This window comes from Pseudophryne corroboree, chromosome 2 (genome assembly GCF_028390025.1).
Source record: "Pseudophryne corroboree isolate aPseCor3 chromosome 2, aPseCor3.hap2, whole genome shotgun sequence".
Classification (NCBI taxonomy): domain Eukaryota; kingdom Metazoa; phylum Chordata; class Amphibia; order Anura; family Myobatrachidae; genus Pseudophryne; species Pseudophryne corroboree.
Genome location: NC_086445.1, coordinates 454,259,784 through 454,286,121, shown reverse-complemented (window position 1 = coordinate 454,286,121; position 26,338 = coordinate 454,259,784). Strand labels below are relative to the sequence as shown.

General features: G+C 45.3%; 1 protein-coding gene across 8 annotated transcripts in view; it reads right to left on the bottom strand.

Moving 5' to 3' along the window:
* Window positions 1-26,338, bottom strand: part of LOC135027842 (uncharacterized) — a 1,366,020-nt gene that overhangs the window by 1,114,893 nt on the left and 224,789 nt on the right. For all 8 annotated transcript variants that reach the window (XR_010224289.1, XM_063953746.1, XM_063953745.1 and 5 more), the window contains exons 14-18: window positions 25,335-25,438; window positions 24,342-24,420; window positions 5,582-5,707; window positions 2,884-3,048; window positions 2,275-2,510 (exon numbers count right to left, since the gene is read on the bottom strand). Coding sequence is in view for 7 of the 8 variants with exons in the window: in XM_063953746.1 (XP_063809816.1) it covers window positions 2,275-2,510; window positions 2,884-3,048; window positions 5,582-5,707; window positions 24,342-24,420; window positions 25,335-25,438 (710 nt within the window). In the remaining variant the exon portion in view is untranslated. The remainder of the gene's footprint in view (window positions 1-2,274; window positions 2,511-2,883; window positions 3,049-5,581; window positions 5,708-24,341; window positions 24,421-25,334; window positions 25,439-26,338) is intronic.

The window sequence follows — 26,338 nt, the reverse complement described above, 5'->3', positions numbered from 1 at the left end:
TGCCAGGGTATTGGGGGGGGGGGGGTGATCACTGTGTGTGTGCCAGGGTATGGGGGAGTAATCACTGTGTGTGTGCCAGGGTATAGGGGCGATGATCACTGTGTGTGTGCCAGGGTATGGGGGGTGATCACTGTGTGTGTGCCAGGGTATAGGGGGGTGATCACTGTGTGTGCGCCAAGGTATGGGGGGGGATGATCACTGTATGTGTGCCAGGGTATAGGGTCGATGATCACTGTGTGTGTGCCAGGGTATTGGGGGGGGGGGGTGATCACTGTGTGTGTGCCAGGGTATGGGGGAGTAATCACTGTGTGCGAGCCAGGGTATGGGGGGATGATCACTGTGTGTGTGCCAGGGTATGGGGGGGTGATCACTGTGTGCGTGCCAGGGTATAGGGGCGATGATCACTGTGTGTGTGCCAGGGTATGGGGGGTGATCACTGTGTGCGTGCCAGGGTATAGAGGGGATGATCACTGAGTGTGTGCCAGGGTATGGGGGAGTAATCACTGTGTGTGTACCAGGGTATGGGGGGGTGATCACTGTGTGTGTGCCAGGGTATGGGGGGGTGATTACTGTGTGTGTGCCAGGGTATGGGGGGGTGATTACTGTGTGTGTGCCAGGGTATGAGTGGGTGATCACTGTGTGTATGCCAGGGTATGGGGGGGTGATCACTGTGTGTGTGCCAGGGTATGGGGGGGTGATCACTGTGTGCGAGCCAGGGTATAGAGGGGATGATCACTGTGTGTGTACCAGGGTATGGGGGGGTGATCAATGTGTGCGTGCCAGGGTATAGGGGCGATGATCACTGTGTGTGTGCCAGGGTATGGGGGGTGATCACTGTGTGCGTGCCAGGGTATAGAGGGGATGATCACTGAGTGTGTGCCAGGGTATGGGGGAATAATCACTGTGTGTGAGCCAGGGTATGGGGGGGATGATCACTGTGTGTGTGCCAGGGTATGGGGGAATAATCACTGTGTGTGAGCCAGGGTATGGGGGGGATGATCACTGTGTGTGTGCCAGGGAATGGGGGGGGTGATCACTGTGTGTGTGCCAGGGTATGGGGGAGTAATCACTGTGTGTGTGCCAGGGTATGGGGGAGTAATCACTGTGTGTGTGCCAGGGTATGGGGGGGATGATCACTGTGTGTGTGCCAGGGTATGGGGGAATAATCACTGCCTGTGTGCCAGGGTATGGGGGAATAATCACTGTGTGTGTGCCAGGGTATGGGGGGTGATCACTGCGTGTGTGCCAGGGTATGGGGGGGGGGTGATACTGCGTATGTGCCAGGGTATGGGGGGGTGATCACTGTGTGTGTGCCAGGGTATTGGGGGGCGATCACTGTGTGTGTGCCAGGGCATGGGGGATGATCACTGTGTGTGTGCCCAGACTTTGCTGGCATTGGTAGTGGCATCAGACTGGGAATTAGCGGCGGGGGCAGTAGATGTCGGCGACTTTAGCAGACATCGGTAGCTGGCGGGGTCGACAGTACAGTAACGGTCACTGGCGGTGGTGGTAATGGGCATGCTACACCAGCCACTGACCTCATCGCATACCACTGCTATACACTTACCGATCAGCCGCTTGATATGTCGGTCCCCACAATACAGCTGGGCGGGCATTTGAATTTGCCCACCCAGTTATGACATCGGTCCCTGCAGCAGCACCAATCTGCAGATATACCAAGGCATCAGCTGTGCTGCAGGGCTGACGCAATATGTCTTTGAACGATATTGTTTACAGACATATTGGGTGTACACACCCAGTGACCCGCTCACCATAGATCGGCCAGTGTGTACCCAGCTTAAGTTAGTGATATCACCATGTACACCACAGCACATACTGTATATTACATTAATAATATAAAATACAAACACTGCATATATATATATATATATATTTCTCTATATATATTTCTCTCTCTCTATATATATATATATATATATATATATATCAAGAAGCAATATAGGCTGTTCCACCATGTTGTAAAGGCATCACTGTGCCTCGTTTTCTATTTACTGCATGTCCCTGTATGCTTTTTTCATTGTCTTTTAGTGATTTATAAATGGATTAGGATCTTGTTTTGCTTGAGTTGACGCTGAAATTCTATTGCTCAGATCTAGCACATTTGTTTTCCATCATTAGCCCAAACAACTGTGAAAATAGAAATCAAATGGTACAAATACAACCACAAAAACATTACCACAAAACAAAACATACAGACGTGTCAGTGCACATTTAACAAAGTTACGCAGAATGATGTGAATAAAACAGACATACTTCTGGTTTATCACTAATTCAGTAATGGAATAGCTCCTGCTAAATTCTCGACAGGTGAAAATGTCAAGGGTTGCCATGCACCATGCTGCAGTCAGCTCGCTAATTAGCCTGTAATTATTCGTAACAATGCTGAAGTTGTTATAGAGGTCGGTGCAGATGTAGGAAGTTGCAAGTTCAGTATAATCTGCACTCTCATCCATGCTCCAAGTGAACACGCTCATTCCGTCTCTCAGGATCTGTTATAAAAAGCAATAAGTCTGATATTGATCCACTAATATATATTATATATACAATATTGTATACAAGAGATAAAGCAAAAGTTGTGATCCGCAAACAGTCATAATTTGCTGAATATACAGTGACAAGTATCTGTTTGCAGCATTAGCAGAACTGAAAGTATAAGAAACAGTCTGTGACAGGTCAGCTACCTATTATTAATACTACAGTCTCAGCACACCCTGATAGACACAACAGTTGGTGCTGAAACCAAGCATAATCCATAATTTACTGCCCAACCTAAAACGTATTTATCTATTTATCAGTGTAAAGATAAGAAATATTTCTAGACTTTGTAGAGAACACAACAAGAAAACATAGCGTTCACAATACCTCAAAGATTTTTAGCAATTTCTTCTCAAACAGCGCCTTCTGGTGGTAAGATATTGTTTTTATTACTTCATTGTACTTGGACACAACTGTTTCCAGATGAGTAGATAGCATTTTAAACTTGATAATATCCATTTTGCATAGAAGAGATTCAATTGATTCAGGCAGCTTAAACAAAAAAACATATGTTCAAGGAGAAGTTCATCAAGAAAGAAGCAGTAGTGTTGCAGAAGTACATGTTAGAAAGCAGAATACTTGTTTCACTAAAGTATAGTTTTCTAAGGTATTAATAGTATAAGTACTAATACATATTCTTAAAACAGTGAATTTCAAATAGAAATCTCTTTCAGGGATCAGGGCCCTGCCAAAGTGTGAAGGTTCTTTAAACTGATTAACAGTGTATATATAAGAATGTTTGGTTGTACTTTTATGGCTCGTCCTTTGTAGCTCTATAAAATCTATGGATTAATAGAAAAGCACATTTTGCCAGTATTTTCTTTTTGTTGCATGCTACCCAGAGGTGGTTCTGCCACGAGAATCCTGCTTGAGGCCGCTGACTACAAGAGGTGCCAGGACTCGGAAGGAGCACTTTTATTATACAATACCCAGCTTCTAACTAGTTTTCCAGCACCCTTCATCGGGATACGGCAGCCGGAATGCCGACGCCGGGATCCTGACAGTCGTCAGAATGCAAATGCCGGAATCCCAACAATGTCAGGAGACCAACACCGGAATCCTGTTAGCCGGTGTCCTGCCCGTAAGTATAGAGGGCGGGTTAGGCTTATGGCCCGGGCAGGGAGGGGGGGGGGGGGTTGGAAGGGGGGTTGTTAGTGTTAGGCTGCGGGTGGGGGGGTTGGGGTTAGGCTGCAGGGAGGGGGGGTTAGGCATCACTGTGGGAAGGTTAGGTTTAGGCACTAATGGGGGAGGGTTAGGGTTAGGCTGAGGGGCAGGGAGGGGGTAAGTTTAGACACCACCAGAGGGAGGGTTAGGGTTAGGCTGTGGAAAGGGAGGGTTAGGTGGTAGGGGAGAGGGGTCTTACCTCCCCCTGTTGAGTCTTACCAGTCTTACCTCCCCCTGTTGAGATTTCAACTATCACGATGCCGGCATCGGTATTGTAACCACTGGCATCCCGTGAATCATACTGAACCTCCTTCACCACACTCCCTCATACTGTACATTACCTAAGTATCTGTGACTGTTGCACCAACAGGAGAAAGTGAGCTGTTATTAGTCAGTGAGTGACCTAAGTATTTTCTCCTGCCGGTGATTGAGAAACACATCAGTGAGTGCAAAGCTAATTCTCCATCCTCCAAATACCTTAATCCTTTCCTCATCGGTGTGTTTCACTAACAGGAGATGGTGTATGGTAATCTGGTTGTTCACTCAGTAACTCAATATCTAACCCAATGGTTCCCAAACTGTGTGCCTAGGCACCTAGGGGTGTCACAAGGCTCTTGCCTCGGGTTGGTGGCCCAGGACCAAATCAAATTATTTATCGTAAAAATGATAGCAAAACCGGTGCTAGTGGCTGCTAATCATAAAACATGTGGACAAATTTATCAGTAAAAAACTGATATCCTAGTGGTGTCGTGAAAAAAATGCTGATACTCTATGGTGTCATTATTCAAAAAGGTTTGGGAGCCACCGATCTAACCCCTTCATTCTGCTGTCAGAGGTACAGCTGTGATGGAGCAGAGGAATATAAGATGTGGAATGGTGAGATGTGACAGGGGAATGAATACAGACCGCCCATCTTAAACATACAATTAAGCTGTTTATTTTGGGTATGGGTCGTTGGGTCGACTCAACTTAGGTCGACAGTCATTAGGTCGACCACTGAAGGTCGACATGAGCATTAGGTCGACATGTACTAGGTTGACAGGTGAAAAGGTCGACATGAGTTTTTGGACTTTTTTTGGTGTCTTCGTAAAGTGACGGGGAACCCCAATTAGTGCACCATGTCCCCTCGCATTTCTCGCCATGCTTTGGGCAAGGTGACTCGCTCCGCTACCGTTTTGCTCGGCACAGGTTACCGTTCCAATCGTAGTCCACGTGGATCGTCGAGTATGGAAAAATATCAAAAATGTTCAAAAATGTGAAAAACTCACATCGACCTGTTGACCTGTCGACCTAGTACATGTCGACCTAATGCTCATGTCGACCGCCAGTGGTCGAACTAATGACTGTCGCCCTAAGTTGAGTCGACTTAACGACCGTATCCAATTTATTTTTTTCTGTTTTGTTTTAGAACACTCAGTAATAAATAACTTTATTGATAAACTCATTTGTAACAGGAAGCAGAAAACCTGAGGATGCGTGCTTGTGGACTTGGTTTTGCAAAACAGACCACTTGGTTGAACATTGATGTGAGCAAAATAGCCGCATTTCAGTCTTTTTTATCTTCCAGGCAGAACTGTTTTATAGTTATTCTTCGCTACTGAACCGAATACGTTTATAGATAGGACACAATTTACACAGTAAATCTGATAAATATCGTTGTATCTAACGCAAATTAAATAAATAAATCTAACTAGAAGACAACTTCTCTACTGTTGGAGTTCCCCTTTAACTATGTTACTTAAGGGTTTGTATTTAGCGTGGCTCCAATGCACAAAAACACAAAATGATACTGTAGCTGTGCCTAGTATTTCAATGGGTGCTGTTTTTGTACCTAATTTGTAATATCTTCTAAAAGCTTTACCTTCATTGTGTATGGAGGCTTCAACAAGTAGTCTGCATCCCGCAGATACACCAGCAGGTCTGGGTGAAGATTAATCGCTATTGTGTGGAGATATTCCCCAGGACCAAGTTCTGAATCAGAGGATTTCTGAAATACAGCAGATAAAATACACAAGAGCAAAAGGTAAATACAACAGAAAGAAACTATAACTTAACACAAGATCGGAATGAGCAAAATTAATATGAAGAACGCAATATACATAATCACATTTACAGTATACTGTCCTTATAAATTGTATCTGGCAGAAAACCTCTGAGGATGCATTTGGAGAATACCCTAACATGTACTCTTCCCCCTACAAGATGCCCATGTAAAACACTTGTTGGGTTTGGGATATCTGGGATATCAGCCAGTTACTGACATGGAATTTTAAGCTGATAACTCTAAAATAAATATTTCATATCATCCATCTGGGGGACGCTGCGCACTTACTGCTGGGTTAGAGTGTGTGAGTATGGAGTTTGGCCCAAAGCTATGAAAAGAACTAACTCCTCCCCCTCTAACCCCTCCCATCAGCCACCTGGTCACAGTGGAAAACCCCTCAGTTTTAGTTTTGTGCCTTGGAGTGCAGGCACAGATATTTATACTAGCTTTTAGCTAGGTTTATTTTATTTTACTTTGTTTTTTAACACTATACTTAGTCCCTGTGTATAGGCGGCAAGCATATCAGGAATGAGTTAGTTAGATGGGGCTGCTGTGAGCTGATTTCTCACTTCATCTGGCCTCTGGGGAGTAACCCTACCGCTGGGTCACTGGGACTTTTCCATCCAGACACAGCACTGATGAGGCATTGGGGGTCAGGTAGGACAGTCACTGCCTTATGCATGGCGTTGGGCTGCAAACACATTATTATTGTTATGTTATTGTGCTCCTTCTGTACCGGTCTCCTTGTCTGCTGCTGGTGCACGGTTTTTGTAAACAGCCGCCGCTTTCATTAACGGCTGAGTAAATAGCGGTCGGGGAGCGTGGCAGTCCGGTCTCTTAGTGACGGACAGATTTTTATTTTTTTTTACCTGATGCCGCACGGCCTTAGGAAGCGCCGCGGCAGTGTGATGGACAGCTGCGGCCCTCCCCTTTTTCCTACGTGCGTCTTGATCCTGCTCTCCGACAACAGTCATGCGCACCTGCTTGCGCTGGGAGCCATTTTAGTTAGCTGCTCCCCGGACCCGGACTGAGGAACTGACGCTATACCGATTGCAGCACGCTGGGGGTCGCTTAAAGGCTTTTGCTGGCTCACCCTACACAAGCGGGGCTCACAGCAGGTATCACAGGGCTAGACCAGAGTCTGCATTAGCCTTTCTTTCTGCTTCCTCTTCTATTTAATTTTACTGGCTGATATACTATAGTAGGGCTAGTTCAGTGTTCTGTATCAGCCATTTTTGTAGTTACTCTTGTTAACTCTGTTTTAAAGAGGACAGTTAGTATGTATGTATGTATGTATGTATGTATGTACGTACGTACGTACGTACGTACGTACGTACGTACGTACGTACGTACGTACACTACCGTTCAAAAGTTTGGTGTCACCCAGACAATTTCCTTATTTTTGAAAGAAAAGCACTGTTTTTTTCAATGAAGATAACATTAAATTAATCAGAAATACACTCTCTACATTGTTAATGTGGTAAATGACTATACTAGCTGCAATCGTCTGTTTTTTAAAGGAATATATACATAGGTGTATAGAGGCCCATTTCCAGCAACCATCACTCCAGTGTTCTAATGGTACATTGTGTTTGCTAATCGCGTTAGAAGACTAATGGATGATTAGAAAACCCTTGTGCAATTATGCACAGCTGAAAACGGGTTTGCTCGTTAGAGACGCTATAAAACTGGCCTTCCTTTGAGCTAGTTGAGTATCTGGAGCATCACATTTGTGGGTTCGATTATACTCTCAAAATGGCCAGAAAAAGAGAACTTTCATGTGAAACGCGACAGTCTATTCTTATTCTTCGAAATGAAGGCTATTAAATGCGAGAAATTGCCAAGAAACTGAACATTTCCTACAACGGTGTGTACTACTCCCTTCAGAGAACAGCACAAACAGGCTCTAACCAGAGTAAAAAGAGAAGTGGGAGGCCCCGGTGCACAACTGAGCAAGAAGACAAGTACTTTAGAGTCTCTGGTTTGAAAAATAGACACCTCACAGGTCCTCAACTGGCAGCTTCATTAAATGGTACCCGCAAAATGCCAGTGTCAACGTCTACAGTGAAGAGGCGATGCTGGCCTTCTAGGCAGAGTGGCAAAGAAAAAGCCATATCTGAGAGTGGACAATAAAAGGAAAATATTAATATGGGCAAAAGAACACAGACATTGGACAGAGGAAGATTGGAAAAAAGTGTTATGGACAGACGAATCGAAGTTTGAAATGTTTGGATCACACAGAAGAACATTTGTGAGACGCAGAACAAGTGAAAAGATGCTGGAAGAGTCCTGACACAATCTGTGAAGCATGGTGGAGGTAATGTGATGGCCTGAGGCTGCTTTGGTGCTGGTAAAGTGGGAGATTTATGCAAGGTAAAAGGGATTTTGAATAAGGAAGGCTATCACTCCATACCCTGTGGCCAGTGCTTGATTGGAGCCAATTTCCTCCTCAACAGGACAATGACCCAAAGCACACCTCCAAATTATGCAAGAACTATTTAGGGAAGAAGCAGGCAGCTGGTATTAAGTCTGTAATGGAGTTGCCAGAGCAGTCACCAGATCTCAACTCCATTGAGCTATTGTGGGAGCAGCTTGACTGAATGGTACGCAAGAAGTGCCCATCAAGCCAATCAAACTTGTGGGATTACCTCAACAAATTAACAGTTAGAATGCCAAAGGTCTGCAGTGCTGTAATTGCTGCAAAAGGAGCATTCTTTGACCAAAGCAAAGTTTGAAGGACAAAATTAGTATTTCAAATAAAAATCATTATTTCTAACCTTGCCAATGTCTTGACTATGGGGGTCATTCATGCAGTTTTTCGCAGTGGTGTGATCGGATCTGAACTGCGCATGCGCGTCGCTCCCTGGCGACGGCCATCGCCAGTAAGCAACAGAACTAACGAAGAAAGCGATCGCACCAGCAACCGCAAGAAGATTGACAGGAAGAGGCCGGCCGGAGGCGTCAACTGACCATTTTCAGGGAGTGTCTGTCCGAACGCAGGCGTGCCCAGCCGTTTCGAGGGAGGGATCCTGACGTCAGCTCCATCCTGGATGATCGCAGCGGGTGAGTAAGTCCTGAGCTGTGTAGGAACTGCACAAACTTTTGTTTGTGCAGCTCTCTGCACAGCGGATCGCAGCCCTGCACAGCGAATCCCCCCTCTCCTGTAGGCGGCGATTCCCTGATCGCAGCACTGCTAAAAGTAGCCTGCTAGCGATCAGGTCGGAATGACCCCCAGTTTTCATGTAAAACACGAAGTTTTCTGGGTGACCCTAAACTTTGGAACAGTAGTGTGTGTATATACATATATATATATATATATATATATATATATCTGTCAATACAGCATATATAGGGGGCGATCCATAGTGCGTAAAAGTTTTTTTTTTATTAAAATGACACAATACAATGAACAAACGATAAAATTGCACTCGTACCAGCAGGTAACCAGTGTGGGCTGGTTACCACATGATTCCACAATTAGTCACCAGGCAAAACTGGAACAAGTGCCGCTCGGCCGTGCCGGAATCCTCCACTCGCCGATAGCCACTTTCCCGGGGAGTTGCGAGTAGGATCACACACGCCGTCAGCTATGAGCTCAGCAGCTCAGGTGTTCCGCAGCATCACCAGACTCCGCCCTAACGCCCTTCGTCAGAGAGCTGGAGTCTGTGACGCTGGGATCCATTTTTAAGGACCCGATAGTGAAGCTTGCAGCAATTTGAAGTTTCAGACTTCCATAGCCTCGCTGTTTCCGTAACTATAGTTCTATAAAAAGCCTTTTATAATATAAAACCAAATTGTGGTCCCGCGTGTAGCACTATTTCATATCCCACTATAATCAGTAACATCAGATTGCTGCTCAGTTTACAATGTATTAAATATATATAACAAATTAATATAAAACTGATTAACACCACATTGAACTGATGCACAGTATCAATTCGGCTGCTAAACCCAGAATTACCAACAATACATTTTAGAAAACTATGATCTATAACGCTGTATAATTTCAGGAAAATTCAAAGCATTATTTCAGAAAAGGTGTAATTTCAAACCCCTCATTTAATCCTTCTGGTTTGAGGGTGTTAAGCGTCAATATACTGAAGGTGTCCCTTCTCTCAAGCTCTTTGTCCCTATTCCCACCCATTTTATTTATACCTATATGTTCTATTCCTTTGAATCTTAATTTGGTCACTGGATCACTGGAATGATGTTCCTTAAAGTGACGTGGGATGCTATGATTAGTAACTTGATTTTTTATATTTCTGGTATGTTCAAGGATGCGAATCTTCAACATCCTCTTCGTTTTCCCTATGTATCTAAATCCACAAGGACATAGGATCATATAGACTACATAAGTAGAATTACAATTAATAAAACTATTAATCGTGTATGTTCTTGTGTTGTTTTTATCATTAAATGATGTTTTCTCTTTGTCTACCAACTTCCACACTTTACAACTTCCACAGGCATGGCAGCCCTTAAGAACATCCAGAAAGTGTTTTTCCTTTTTATCCTTAAACCACTTAACTGACGATTTTTCCCTTCAAAAGCGTTAATAACATTGTTTTTAAATATTTATTTTATTTCATATTATTTTTTCATATATTATTTTTTTCTACATATTTAAACATATTATGCACATCTGCAGAACGGATCTCCTCGTCAAAAACGGGGGGACAGGGTGGGACGCATGAGATCTGACCATGCCAGTTAAGTGGTTAATTGGTTCTAACCTACTGTGCGAGACCAGGGACTTAACATTCTTAGCTCTTCTATATATGACACCTGGATATTTTGGAAGGTGTTCTCCAAGAACCGAGCCTAATTGTAATTTGTTATGTTACAGCCCTATTCCAAAATGGAATAAATTCATTTTTTTCCCTCAAAATTCTACACAGAATACCCCATAATAACAACGTGAAAAGAGTTTTTTTGAGATTTTAGCAAATTTATTAAAAATAAAAAACTAAGAAATCACATGTACATACAGATGTGTCCACATACATCTTTGCTATATCCCGCCATGTATGGCATGGTCTTGAATGCAATAGACTCAGAGATTTAGCCATGCTTTGTGATTTTTCTTAATTTGCTTCTTTAATATGTTACTTTATACATATTCTATTATGGCGAACAAAAATTTTAAAATCAATCCACTCACTACTCGAGAAAAACAGCTTAGCCGTGTTTTGCATGTTGCGCCAAATTCAGAAAAAAGCAAAGATGTAAGTGGACACATCTGTAAGTATTCACAGGCTTTGCCATGAAGCTCAAAATTGAGCTCAGGTGCATCCTGTTTTCACATCCTTGAGATGTTCCTACAGCTTAATTGGAGTCCACCTGTGGTAAATTCAGTTGATTGGACATAATTTAGAAACGCACACACCTGTCTATATAAGGTCCCACACTTGACAGTATCTGTCTGAGCACATACCAAGCATGAAGTCAAAGAAATTGTCTGTAGACCACCGAGACAGGATTGTCTCGAGGCACATATCTGGGGAAGGGTACAGAAAAATATCTGCTGCTTTGAAGATCCCAATAAGCACAGTGGCCTCCATCATCCGTAAATGGAAGAAGTTCAGAACCAGCAGGACTCTTCCCAGAGCTGGCTGGCCGTCTAAACTGAGCGATCGGGGAAGAAGGGCCCTAATCAGGGACGTGACTAAGAACCCGATGGTCACTCTGTCAGAGCTACAGCATTCCTCTGTGGAGAGAAGAGAACATTCCAGAAGGACAACCATCTCTGCAGAAATCCACCAATCAGGCCTGTATGGTAGAGTGGCCAGACAGAAGCTGTAAAAAGCACATGGCAGCCCGCCTGGAGTTTGCCATAATGCACCTGAACGACTCTCAGACCATGAGAAACAAAATTCTCTGGTCTGATGAGACAAAGATTGAACTATTTGGCGTGAATGCCAGGCATCATGTTTGGAGGAAACCAGGCACTGCTCATCACCAGGCCAATACCATCCCTACAGCGAAGCATTGTGGTGGCAGCATCATGCTGTGGGAATGTTTTTCAGCGTCAGGAACTGGGAGACTAGTCAGGATAGAGGGAAAGATGAATGCAGCAATGTACAGAGACATCATGGATGAAAACCTGCTCCAGGGCAGTCTTGACCTCAGACTGGGGCGACGGTTCATCTTTCAGCTGGACAACGACCCTAAGCACACAGACAAGATATCAAAGGAGTGGCTTCAGGACAACTCTGTGAATGTCCTTGAGTGGCCCAGCCAGAGCCCAGACTTGAATCCGATTGAACATCTCTGGAGAGATCTGAAAATGGCTATGCACCGACGCTTCCCGTCCAACCTGATGGAGCTTGAGAGGTGCTGCAAAGAGGAACGGGCGAAACTGCCCAAAGATAGGTGTGACAAGCTTGTGGCATCATATTCAAAAGAGTTGAGGCTGTAATTGGTCCCAAAAGTGCACCAACAAAGTATAGAGCAAAGGCTGTGAATACTTATGTACAGGTGTGGTTCATAGGGTCGACCACACTTAGGTCGACAGTGTCTAGGTCGACCACTATTGGTCGACAGTAACTAAGTCAACACCCAAAATAGGTCGACACAAGCATTAGGTCGACATAGCAACATTGACATGACAAAAGGTCGATATGAGTTTTTTGGTTTTTTTTGTGTCATTTTCTTCATAGAGTGATCGGGAACCCCAATTCGTGCACCGTGTCCCCTCGCATGGCTCACTTTACTCGCTATGCTTCGGGCAAGGTGCCTCGCTGCGCTTGGTACAGGTTACCGTACTCAATTGTAATCCACGTGGATCGGAAAGTATGAAAAAGTTACAAAAATTAAAAAAAATAAGAATTTACTTACCGATAATTCTATTTCTCGGAGTCCGTAGTGGATGCTGGGGTTCCTGAAAGGACCATGGGGAATAGCGGCTCCGCAGGAGACAGGGCACAAAAAGTAAAGCTTTAGGATCAGGTGGTGTGCACTGGCTCCTCCCCCTATGACCCTCCTCCAAGCCTCAGTTAGGTACTGTGCCCGGACGAGCGTACACAATAAGGAAGGATTTATGAATCCCGGGTAAGACTCATACCAGCCACACCAATCACACTGTACAACCTGTGATCTGAACCCAGTTAACAGTATGATAACAGCGGAGCCTCTGAAAAGATGGCTCACAACAATAATAACCCGATTTTTGTAACTATGTACAAGTAATGCAGATAATCCGCACTTGGGATGGGCGCCCAGCATCCACTACGGACTCCGAGAAATAGAATTATCGGTAAGTAAATTCTTATTTTCTCTATCGTCCTAGTGGATGCTGGGGTTCCTGAAAGGACCATGGGGATTATACCAAAGCTCCCAAACGGGCGGGAGAGTGCGGATGACTCTGCAGCACCGAATGAGAGAACTCCAGGTCCTCCTTAGCCAGGGTATCAAATTTGTAGGATTTTACAAACGTGTTTGCCCCTGACTAAATAGCCGCTCGGCAAAGTTGTAAAGCCGAGACCCCTCGGGCAGCCGCCCAAGATGAGCCCACCTTCCTTGTGGAATGGGCATTTACATATTTTGGCTGTGGCAGGCCTGCCACAGAATGTGCAAGCTGAATTGTATTACACATCCAACTAGCAAAAGTCTGCTTAAAAGCAAGAGCACCCAGTTTGTTGGGTGCATACAGGATAACAGCAAGTCAGTTTTCCTGACTCCAGCCGTCCTGGAACCTATATTTTCAGGGCCCTGACCACATCTAGCAACTTGGAGTCCTCCAAGTCCCTAGTAGGCGCAAGACACCACAATAAGCTGGTTCAGGTGAAACACTGACACCACCTTAGGGAGAGAACTGGGGACGAGTCCGCAGCTCTGCCCTGTCCGAATGGACAAACAGATATGGGCTTTTTTGAGAAAAAAACCACCAATTTGACACTCGCCTGGTCCAGGCCAGGTCCAAGAGCATGTTCACTTTTCATGTGAGATGCTTCAAATCCACAGATTTGACTGGTTTTAAACCAATGTGTTTTGAGGAATCCCAGAACTACGTTGAGATCCCACAGTGCCACTGGAGGCACAAAAGGGGGCTGTATATGCAATACTCCCTTGACAAACTTCTGGACTTCAGGAACTGAAGCCAATTCTTTCTGGAAGAAAAATCGACAGGGCCGAAATTTGAACCTTAATGGACCCCAATTTGAGGCCCATAGACACTCCTGTTTGCAAGAAATGCAGGAATCGACCGAGTTGAAATTTCTTCGTGGGGCCTTCCTGGCCTCACACCACGCAACATATTTTCGCCACATGTGGTGATAATGTTGTGCGGTCACCTCCTTTCTGGCTTTGACCAGGGTAGGAATGACCTCTTCCTGAATGCCTTTTCCCTTAGGATCCGGCGTTCCACCGCCATGCCGTCAAACGCAGCTGCGGTAAGTCTTGGAACAGACATGGTACTTGCTGAAACAAGTCCCTTCTTAGCGGCAGAGGCCATAAGTCCTCTGTGAGCATCTCTTGAAGTTCCGGGTACCAAGTCCTTCTTGGCCAATCCGGAGCCATGAGTATAGTTCTTACTCCTCTACGTCTTATAATTCTCAGTACCTTAGGTATGAAAAGCAGAGGATGGAACACATACACCGACTGGTACACCCACGGTGTTACCAGAACGTCCACAGCTATTGCCTGAGGGTCTCTTAACCTGGCGCAATACCTGTCCCGTTTTTTGTTCAGACGGGACGCCATCATGTCCACCTTTGGTAATTCCCAACGGTTTACAATTATGTGGAAAACTTCCCCATGAAGTTCCCACTCTGCCGGGTGGAGGTCGTGCCTACTGAGGAAGTCTGCTTCCCAGTTTCCATTCCCGGAATGAAACACTGCTGACAGTGCTATCACATGATTTTCCGCCCAGCGAAAAGTCCTTGCAGTTTTTGCCACTGCCCTCCTGCTTCTTGTGCCGCCCTGTCTATTTACGTGGGCGACTGCCGTGATGTTTTATCCCACTGGATCAATACCGGCTGACCTTGAAGCAGAGGTCTTGCTAAGCTTAGAGCATTATAAATTTACCCTTAGCTATATTTATGTGGAGAAAAATCTCCAGACTTGATCACACTCCCTGGAAATTTTTTCCTTGTGTGACTGCTCCCCAGCCTCTCGGGCTGGCCTCCGTGGTCACCAACATCCAAAACTGAATGCCGAATCTGCGGCCCTCTAGAAGATGAGCACTCTGTAACCACCACAGGAGAGACACCCTTGTCCTTGGATATAGGGTTATCCGCTGATGCATCTGAAGATGCGATCCGGACCATTTGTCCAGCAGATCCCACTGAAAAGTTCTTGCATGAAATCTGCCGACTGGAATTGCTTCGAAGGAAGTCACCATTTTTTTACCATGGCCCTTGTGCAATGATGCACTGATTTTAGGAGGTTCCTGACTAGCTCGGATAACTCCCTGGCTTTCTCTTCCGGGAGAAACACCTTTTTCTGGACTGTGTCCAGAATCATCCCTAAGCACAGGAGACTTGTTGTCGGGATCAGCTGCGATTTTGGAATATTTAGAATCCACCCCTGCTGTTGTAACAGTATCCGAGATAGTGCTACTCCGACCTCCAACTGTTCCCTGGACTTTGCCCTTATCAGGAGATCGTCCAAGTAAGGGATAATTAAGACGCCTTTTCTTCGAAGAAGAACCATCATTTCGGCCATTACCTTGGTAAAGACCCGGGGTGCCGTAGACAATCCAAACGGCAGCGTCTGAAACTGATAGTGACAGTTCTGTACCACGAACCTGAGGTACCCTTAGTGATAAGGGCAAATTTGGGACATGGAGGTAAGCATCCCTGATGTCTCGGGACACCAGATAGTCCCCTTCTTCCCGGTTCGTTATCACTGCTCTGAGTGACTCCATCTTGATTTGAACCTTTGTAAGTGTTCAAATTTTTTTAGATTTAGAATAGGTCTCACCTAGCCTTCTGGCTTCAGTACCACAATATAGTGTGGAATAATACCCCCTTTTCTTGTTGTAGGAGGGGTAATTTAATTATCACCTGCTGGGAATACAGCTCGTGAATTTTTTCCCATACTGCCTCCTTGTCGGAGGGAGACCTTGGTAAAGCAGACTTCAGGAGCCTGCGCAGGGGAAACGTCTCGACATTCCAAACTGTACCCCTGGGATACTACTTGTAGGATCCAGGGGTCCTGTACGGTCTCAGCGTCATGCTGAGAGCTTGTCAGAAGCGGTGGAACGCTTCTGTTCCTGGGAATGGGCTGCCTGCTGCAGTCTTCTTCCCTTTCCTCTATCCCTGGGCAGATATGACTCTTATAGGGACGAAAGGACTGAAGCTGAAAAGACGGTGTCTTTTTCTGCAGAGATGTGACTTAGGGTAAAAACGGTGGATTTTCCAGCAGTTGCCGTGGCCACCAGGTCCGATGGACCGACCCCAAATAACTCCTCTTCCTTTATACGGCAATACACCTTTGTGCCGTTTGGAATCTGCATCACCTGACCACTGTCGTGTCCATAAACATCTTCTGGCAGATATGGACATCGCACTTACTCTTGATGCCAGAGTGCAAATATCCCTCTGTGCATCTCGCATATATAGAAATACATCCTTTAAATGCTCTATAGTCAATAAAATACTGTCCCTGTCAAGGGTATCAATATTTTTAGTCAGGGAATCCGACCAAGCCACCCCAGCTCTGCACATCCAGGCTGAGGCGATCGCTGGTCGCAGTATAACACCAGTATGTGTGTATATACTTTTTATGATATTTTTCCAGCCTCCTGTCAGCTGGCTCCTTGAGGACGGCCCTATCTATAGACGGTACCGCCACTTGTTCTGATAAGCGTGTGAGCGCCTTATCCACCCTAAGGGGTGTTTCCCAACGCGCCCTAACTTCTGGCGGGAAAGGGTATACCGCCCATATTTTCTATCGGGGGGAACCCACGCATCATCACACACTTCATTTAATTTATCTGATTCAGGAAAAACTACGGTAGTTTTTTCACATCCCACATAATACCCTCTTTTGTGGTACTTGTAGTATCAGAAATATGTAACACCTCCTTCATTGCCCTTAACGTGTGGCCCTAATAAGGAATACGTTTGTTTATTCACCGTCGACACTGGATTCAGTGTCCCTGTCTGTGTCTGTGTCGACCGACTAAAGTAAACGGGCGTTTTAAAACCCCTGACGGTGTTTTTGAGACGTCTGGACCGGTACTAATTGTTTGTCGGCCGTCTCATGTCGTCAACCGACCTTGGCGCGTGTTGACATTATCACGTAATTCCCTAAATAAGCCATCCATTCCGGTGTCGACTCCCTAGAGAGTGACATCACCATTACAGGCAATTGCTCTGCCTCCTCACCAACATCGTCCTCATACATGTCGACACACACGTACCGACACACAGCACACACACAGGGAATGCTCTGATAGAGGACAGGACCCACTAGCCCTTTGGAGAGACAGAGGGAGAGTTTGCCAGCACACACCAAAAACGCTATAATTATATAGGGACAACCTTATATAAGTGTTTTCCCTTATAGCATCTTTTTTATATATTTCTAACGCCAAATTAGTGCCCCCCCTCTCTGTTTTAACCCTGTTTCTGTAGTGCAGTGCAGGGGAGAGCCTGGGAGCCTTCCCTCCAGCCTTTCTGTGAGGGAAAATGGCGCTGTGTGCTGAGGAGATAGGCCCCGCCCCTTTTTCGGCGGCCTCGTCTCCCGCTCTTAACGGATTCTGGCAGGGGTTAAATATCTCCATATAGCCCCCGGAGGCTATATGTGAGGTATTTTTAGCCAAAAAAGGTTTTCATTTGCCTCCCAGGGCGCCCCCCTCCCAGCGCCCTGCACCCTCAGTGACTGCCGTGTGAAGTGTGCTGAGAGGAAAATGGCGCACAGCTGCCGTGCTGTGCGCTACCTTAAGAAGACTGAGGAGTCTTCTGCCGCCGATTCTGGACCTCTTCTCGTTTCAGCATCTGCAAGGGGGCCGGCGGCGAGGCTCCGGTGACCATCCAGGCTGTACCTGTGATCGTCCCTCTGGAGCTAATGTCCAGTAGCCAAGAAGCCAATCCATCCTGCACGCAGGTGAGTTCACTTCTTCTCCCCTAAGTCCCTCGTTGCAGTGATCCTGTTGCCAGCAGGACTCACTGTAAAATAAAAAACCTAAGCTAAACTTTTCTAAGCAGCTCTTTAGGAGAGCCACCTAGATTGCACCCTTCTCGGCCGGGCACAAAAATCTAACTGAGGCTTGGAGGAGGGTCATAGGGGGAGGAGCCAGTGCACACCACCTGATCCTAAAGCTTTACTTTTTGTGCCCTGTCTCCTGCGGAGCCGCTATTCCCCATGGTCCTTTCAGGAACCCCAGCATCCACTAGGACGATAGAGAAATTGTGAAAAACTCATGTCGACCTTTTGTCATGTTGACCTAGAACATGTCGACCTAGTGACCAGGTTGGCCTAGAAACCCTGTCGACCTAATACATGTCGACCAATAGTGGTCGACCTAATGACTGTCGACTAAGTGTGGTCGACCTAGAGACCGGATAACCTTATGTACATGTGATTTCTTACGTTTTTTATTTTTAATAAATTTGCAAAAATCTCAAAAACACTTTTTTCACCTTGTCATTAAAGGGTATTGGGGCCGATTCAGACCTGATCGCTGCTGTGCGTTCTCACACAGTGGGCGATCAGGTCTGAACTGCACATGTGTATGCACCGCAATGTGCAGGCGTGACGGGGAGCGCCAGGCAGCGACGGGATGGTGCGAAAAATCTCATTGCACCGGCGAACGCAAGGAGATTGACAGCAAGAAGGCATTTGTGGGTGGCAACTGACCGTTTTTGAGGAGTGTCTGGAAAAACGCAGGAGGGACCAGGCGTTTGGAGGGAGGGTTTTTGACGTCAGCTCCGGCCCCGATCATCGCACTGAAAGAGTAAGTCCTGGGCTGCGCAGAGACTGCACAAAATTAGTTTGTGCAGCTCTCTAACACATCCGAACAAACACATACACTGCTAATTCCCCCTCCCCCTGTAGGCGGCGACTATCTGATCGCAGGGATGCAAAAAATGGACCCTAGCGATCAGGTCTGAATTACCCCCATTGTGTGTAGAATTTTGAGGGAAAACATTTATTTATTCCAGTTTGGAATAAGGCTGTAACACAGGGCTGGCAAAACCGTTCCTCGAGATCTACCAACAGTTCATGTTTTCCAGGCCTCCTGGAGATCTGTAGAATTGTCAGTTAGGAATGAATGCAGCACATCTTAATTAGTAATGACTACACCTGTGCACCAGCTAGGTGTTCTAGAAAATGTGAACTGTTGGTAGATCCCGAGGACTGGTTTGGCCAGCTCTGCTGTAACATAACAAAATGTGGAAAAAGTGAAGCGCTGTGAATACTTTTAGAATGCACTGTAATAAATAAATATATATATATATATATATATATATATATATATATATATATATTTATTCTGTTTCTTTCCCTTTTCTTTCTACTGTGGCCAGTAAGCCGGACAAATCTGTTAAGGGAAAAGCAGTGGTATACTTTGCCTGTTCACAGTGCGGATCCAAACTTCCTAAGGGTAGCACAGACCCAGGTAATCTCTGTACTACTTGCTTGGAGGTACCAACTGTGGAGCGACCGAGGGCTTCTACAGACCAGTCGGTACCTCAGTGGGCCAGGTACATGGCAGACGCCATAGCGGATCTGTGTCAGTCCCAGTCGAGCCCTGACTCAACAAAGTCTACTGACGAACCTCCTAGGGCTAGAAATATGAGAAAATGCCTCTCAGACTTGGCACAGTTTTAAAAAAAAATAGTGGCCTCTACGGGTAACACTACTTCAGAGGCACTCACATATGTAGGTGCAGCTTTACTGAATACTGCCTCCTTACCATCACGCATCTTTGCATTTCAAATACCACGGGAGGTAAGAGCCCCTTTCTTCCGGTGGCTGCTCCAAAGCCAACTACAACGTGGTTTCGCACATTTCGGACACAAGGCAGGGGCAATTTTCAGTCCTTTCGTAGCTTTTCCAGGCCACCACGCAGAGGAGCCTTTCGAGGCAGGGGAGTTCAGAGAGCACGTAAACCGGCTATCAAACCAACTGACAAGCCTACAGCATAACAGTTCGACTCTTGCTCAGGATTCTCTGGTGGTTGGGGCCCGCTGGTTGGGGGACGTTTGGCTTCAGTCGAACTCGGACCGTTGGGTAAGCGGGGTCATTTATCGGGGTTACATTCTAGACCTCGATGGTCCGGCTCCCAGTCGGTTTTTCACAACACCCCTTCCTCAGGACTCTTCCAAGCTACAAGCTCCTCAGGTGGTTAGTCTCTGCAGTTCCCAAACACCATTAAGGTCAAGGCTTTTTCTCGTAAACAAACCGAGCAATTCTAAACCTGAAATGCTTCAATCGTTATCTTTATGTGGAAAAATTCAAGATGGAATCCATTTGTTTAATCATCTGAGCCATGGAGTTTTTGGCTTCCATCGACATAAAGGATGTCTACATTCACATTCCCATTTTGCGGGGTCACCATCATCTTCTGAGGTTTGCAGTGGATCCTTGGCATTTCCAATTTCAAGCTCTCTCATTCTGGCTTTCCACGGCCCCTCTGGTGTTCATGAAGGTTATGGCTCACATGATTGCAGTGCTGAGATGTCAGGAAGTCAATATAACCCCCTACTTAGACGATCTGTTGCTGAAGGCTCCTTCTGAGTCGATCTTTTGTCTACAATTGCAGCTCATGATAGACACACTTCAGAAATTTCGGTGAACAGTACATTTTCCCAAGTCCACACTTGTTCACTCTCGAAGGGTGGTATTTCTAGGCCTACTTTTTGACACAAAATGTTGGAGGATTTTTCTCCCACAGGACAAGATTCAGGATCTTCTAGCCCAGTGGTTCTCAAACTCGGTCCTCGGGACCCCACACAGTGCATGTTTTGCAGGTAACCCAGCAAGTGCACAGGTGTATTAATTACTCACTGACACATTTTAAAAGGTCCACAGGTGGAGCTAATTATTTCACTTGTGATTTTGTGAGGAGACCTGCAAAACATGCACTGTGTGGGGTCCTGAGGACCGAGTTTGAGAACCTGTGTTCTAGCCACGGTCAGATCTTTGTTACAGTTGCCACTGGTCTCAGTCCTCTGGTGCATGCAGGTCTTGGCAAGATGGTGGTGGCATTCGAGGCTGTACCTTACTCCAAGTTTGATGCTTGTGCCCTTCAGTCGCAGATCCTAGGTTGTTGGTCACGAATGGGACCACATCTGGACAGACAGTAGATTTGCCTATCGGTTCAGACCCGGCAGTCTCTACTCTGGCGGCTTCAGGCCTGCAATCTGACCAGGGGGCCTCCGTTCAACATTTGGACCTGGATGATTGTCACAACGGACGCCAGTCTTACAGGCTGTGGAGCTGTATTTAAATCTCACCATTTCCAGGGTCTCTGGGACAGTTGGGAGTGTTCGTTTCAGATCAACATTCTGGAATTGAGAGCGATATGATATGCACTACTGCAATACAGACCCTTGTTCAGGGACATCTAGTGTGCATTCAGTCGGACAACGCAACAGCAGTAGCCTATATCAACAAGCAAGGCAGAACTCGCAGCTGGAGAGCCATGAGAGAAGTATCCCATATTCTCACTAGGGCGGAACATTGGATTCCAGCCATCTACGCGGTACACATTCCGGTAATGGAGAACTGGGAAGCAAATTCCTCAGTCGCCACACAATTCATCTGGGAGAGTGAGAACTTCATCAAGAGGTCTTTCTATCCCTGGTGTCTCTTTGGGGCTCACCAGACATAGATCCCATGGTGCCTTGATTAAACAAGAAACTTCCGCGGTATGGATCCCACTCCCAGGATCCTCAGGCGGTTCTGATAAGATGCCATGACGGCTCCACGGACATTTTATCTCTCATACATGTTTACACCTCTTCCTCTCATTCCACATCTGCTTCAGTGCATGCGACGAGAAGGTCTACCAGTCATTCTCGTGGCACAAGATTGGCTTTGGCGCCTGTGGTACACTCTTCTTCGCAGTATGGTGACCATGGACCCTTACCGTCTACGATCCAGATCTTCTTCTGCATGGACCTTGTCGCCACCACGATTTACCTTGTTTGGCTTTGACGGCATAGTTCTTCAATCCCGAATATTAAGGACTAAGACCCTCATTCCGAGGTGTTCGACCGCTAGCAGATTTTAGCAGCATTGCACACGCTAGGCCGCCGCCCTCTGGGAGTGTATCTTAGCATAGCAGAATTGCGAACGAAAGATTAGCAGAATTGCGAATAGAAAATTCTTAGCAGTTTCTGAGTAGCTCGAGACTTACTCCTACACTGCGATCAGCTCAGCCCATTTCGTTCCTGGTTTGACGTCACAAACACGCCCTGCGTTCGGCCAGTCACTCCCCCGTTTCTCCAGACACTCCCGCGTTTTATCCTGGCACGCCTGCGTTTTTCCGCACACTCCCAGAAACCGGTCAGTTTCTGCCCAGAAACACCTACTTCCTGTCAATCACACTCCGATCACTTCAACGATGAAAATTCTTCGTTCGGACGTGAGTAAATCTACTAAGTTTTGTGCCAAAATAATTAGCGCATGCGCATTTTTGCCTTAATCGCTCCGTTGCAAAAATCGGCAACGAGCGAACAACTCGGAATGACCCCCTAAGTGCCTATCTCGGGCTGTGGTGAAGACTATGCTTCAGGCTAGGAAACCTGTGACTTCTGGGATCTATCACAGTGTTTGGCGTATATATATCGCCTGGTGTGAAAAATGTGGTGTTCCAGCTGGTGTTTTTTGCTTACCACGTCTTTTGTCTTTCCTTTAGGATGGACTGACTAAGACTCTTTGGTTGTCTTCCCTAAAGGGTCAGGTTTCCGCCTTGTGTGTTCTGTTTCAGAAGAAATTGGCTGTTCTCCCGGAGGTTCAGACCTTTCTACAAGGGGTCCTGTGGATTCACCCTCCATACATTCCACCTGTCCCTCCTTGGGATCCGAATTTGGTCCTTGCGGCTCTCCAGCATCCTCCTCTTGAGCCTCTGGGTTATGCAGAGTTATGGTTCTTTACTCTTCAGGTGGGGTTTCTTTTGGCTCAGAGTCGTCCTACGTACAAAGCCTTCTTTTCTTCTGAAGGTTATCTCAGCCTTCCATATAAATCAGGACATTGTACTTTCTGCGTTAACAGTGGATTTTTCATCTGCAGAGGACCGTCAGTTGGTTTTATGGGATGTTCTCAGAGCTATAAGTATTTACTTATCTCATATGGAGTCTATTGGCAGTACAGATTCTTTATTGGTTCTCATTGACGTGCCAAAGCGAGATTGGCCGGACTCTAAGAACACTATAACTCATTGGATCACTTTGACTATCTGGCAGGCCTCAGTTCCAGTTCCTGATCTTCAGAGGGCTCATTCGACTTGGGATGTTGGAGCTTCCTGGGCAGTTCGCGGGGGTGCCTCTGTTGAACGGCTGTGTAGGGTGGCCACTTGGTCGTCTGTACATACCTTCACAAAATTCTATAGTTTCCATACTTTTGGTACAGGGGATGACTCTGTTGGGCATCTTATCTTAAGGGAGGCTTTGCCGTCTGTTTCATACCCCCTCTTAGCTTGCTTTGGGATATCCCCACAGTAAGTGTGCAACGTCCCCCAGATGGATGATAGAGAAATTTGGCTTTTTACTTACCGTAAATATCACTTTAGTCATTTTCCCGCAACAATCAGTGTGTGCACATTTCTGGTCATGTTTCATGAACTTCACTGTGTGAGAACATGTTGGGTAATTATTGTGCAGATCCAGCACAGTTGATTTATGTTGTTTATGACACATTAAAAATGTGCAAATGCATGTTTTGTTAGGAAGGCCATATCAGAAATATTTGGAAAATAGTCTTGGAATTCACAAACCAAGCCGTTATAGACACAGTTCAATTGGCATATTTTTTTCTTATGTTTGCTTATTTTCACTTATTTGCATAACTTCCTACAGTATATCTGCCGATGGCTAAAGATATCATAAACATGACTTGTTGGAATGTTGTATTTGTTTGTGTTTATATAACACTTTGATGCTCTAAAAAGTAATATTTAGGACTAGAATTAACTTGAAAAATGAATCCTCTTGTAGGGAACACGGCCCTTGTAGCCAGCAATTTGTGGCATATTCATAGCCCAGATTTAGATACAAATGGCTTGATCTGCCAGCTCTTACAGCAAAATACACTAAATTGTACAGATCAGTGTGCTTCCAATAAATACTGGTGTATAACACTACAAAGCTGTTCACTGCACCACAGAACAGTAAACACACTCCATATATCAGTGGTAGCCAAATTTGATCCTTAAGCACAGGTAACTTAATTAGTACCTCAGTTTGATTATGCCATCTGTGCACAAGCATGGATATTTCTAAAACCTGGACGGTTAGGGTGCCTTGAAGACAGAGTTTGGGAAACTCTGCCTCGTATGATACAACACACATTACAGAATAATAACCCTAAAGTGCGTCATGTAAACCTTTTTACATGACTTTTAATAATAAATGTATGAGCACACTGTGACATCTCTTATGTCTTTATGACATGACATACTTACAAGCAATGGAAGTTTTAATGAGTCACTGAGTTCTCTGTTCACAGCAGAAAACCAAGATGTCATCAGGCTGTTCTCAAACCTGTATTTGTTGAAAATACATGAAAGTACAACAGGACACAGTGAAGTAATACAGTGATGCCTATTTAATGTAATACAGCATTTTATTCTGAAGTCATAACATTTGATAGAATACACTGGGGCAGATGTATTAAGCTGGAGAAGGCATAAGGAAGTGATAAACTAGTGATATGTGCAAGGTGATAAAGGCACCAGCCAATCAGATCCTGTTAATTTACATATTGGAGCCGATTGGCTGGTGCCTTTATCACCTTGCACATATTACTGGTTTATCACTTCCTTATGCCTTCTACAGCTTAATACATCTACCCCTCTGTTTTGTAAATGGACTCTCTGCAGAAGTGAGCAGGACTATTTGTAGTAGGCTGGTGCCTGCGCAGTCCTGGCTAAGCACACTCATACTTTTCTCTTTTTTTACTTTGTAAATGAGCATTATAGACAGTAATGCAACTACTGATAGTGTAAAGACTGTACTACAGTGTTTTGCTACCAAACTGGCCACTATGTAACTGATAATTTTAATTTAAAAACAATAAGAACAATAGGATGAATTATCAAAAGAAAGATAACTGGAACAGTGAAATAGTTTCACTTGTGCCCATACACCAGACCAACGTTTCTCCAACCATGCAACTAGATGGCTGGTTGGAATGAAAATCTAGTAATGTATGGGAGCAAATTACATTCATTTCTGGCATTTGGAAAACAGATGAAAAAGATTATTCATGCAGGTTGGTTAAAACTATTTCCTTTAAATAACTTGTTTGAACTACATTTTTTGTCTGTTTTACGGGGTTTGGGAGCAAATGGTTGATTGTTGGTTTCTTTCATACATTACCAGATTTTCATTCCAACCAGCCAAGTAGTTGGATGGTTGGATGAAATTTACCAAGAAGATAACTGGTGACATTTTACCTTTCCAATTCTTCTGATAGATCTGTATAGAGATGTCTCAACTCCCAGCCCATGTCTCCTTCAAGAGTGAGAGGGGACATAGTTCTCAACTTTACCATAGGATCCTAATCAATGAGAAACACATGTTACATAGTAAAATGAAAACATAATAAAAGTTGTAGATAGCTCTTTTCATATAAAGTCTATTCAGGAACACTATACTCCACAGGTTACCCAACATATATCCAAGTAGTTTAATGCCACAGACATGATTTATTGGTTTACTTTACTTGCCCACACAATTAACAATTTCCATGAATTTGAATCAAAGGATTATTTCATTTTATATGTTTCACCTTATCTGAGCCAAATTAGTGGCAATGGGGGTCATTCCGAGTTGTTCGCTCGTTGACGTTTTTCGCAACGGAGCGATTAGGTGGAAAATGCGCATGCGCATGGTACGCAGCGCGCATGCGCTTAGTAATTTTACACAAAACTTTGGAGATTTACACAAGTTCGAGCGACGTTTTTTCAACGCTCGAGTGATTGTAGTGTGATTGACAGGAAGTGGGTGTTTCTAGGTGGAAACTTAGCGTTTTCAGGGAGTGTGCTAAAAAACGCAGGCGTGCCAGGCAAAAACGCAGGAGTGGCTGGAAAAACGGGGGAGTGGCTGGCCGAACGCAGGGCGTGTTTGTGACGTCAAACCAGGAACTAAACGGACCGAGGTGATCGAGGTCTAGGAGTAGGTCTGGAGCTACTCAGAAACTGCAAGGAATTATTTAGTAGCAGTTCTGCTAATCTTTCGTTCGCTATTCTGCTAAGCTAAGATACACTCCCAGAGGGCGGCGGCCTAGCGTTTGCAATGCTGCTAAAAGCAGCTAGCGAGCGAACAACTCGGAATGACCCCCCATGTGTACTCTCACAAGCTCGCTTTGCTTGCCACGCTTTTGGCCAAGGTTAGAGTTTACAGGTTACTATTCCCAATCATAGTCCACGTAGATGGTAAATGATGAAAAACTTGTGCG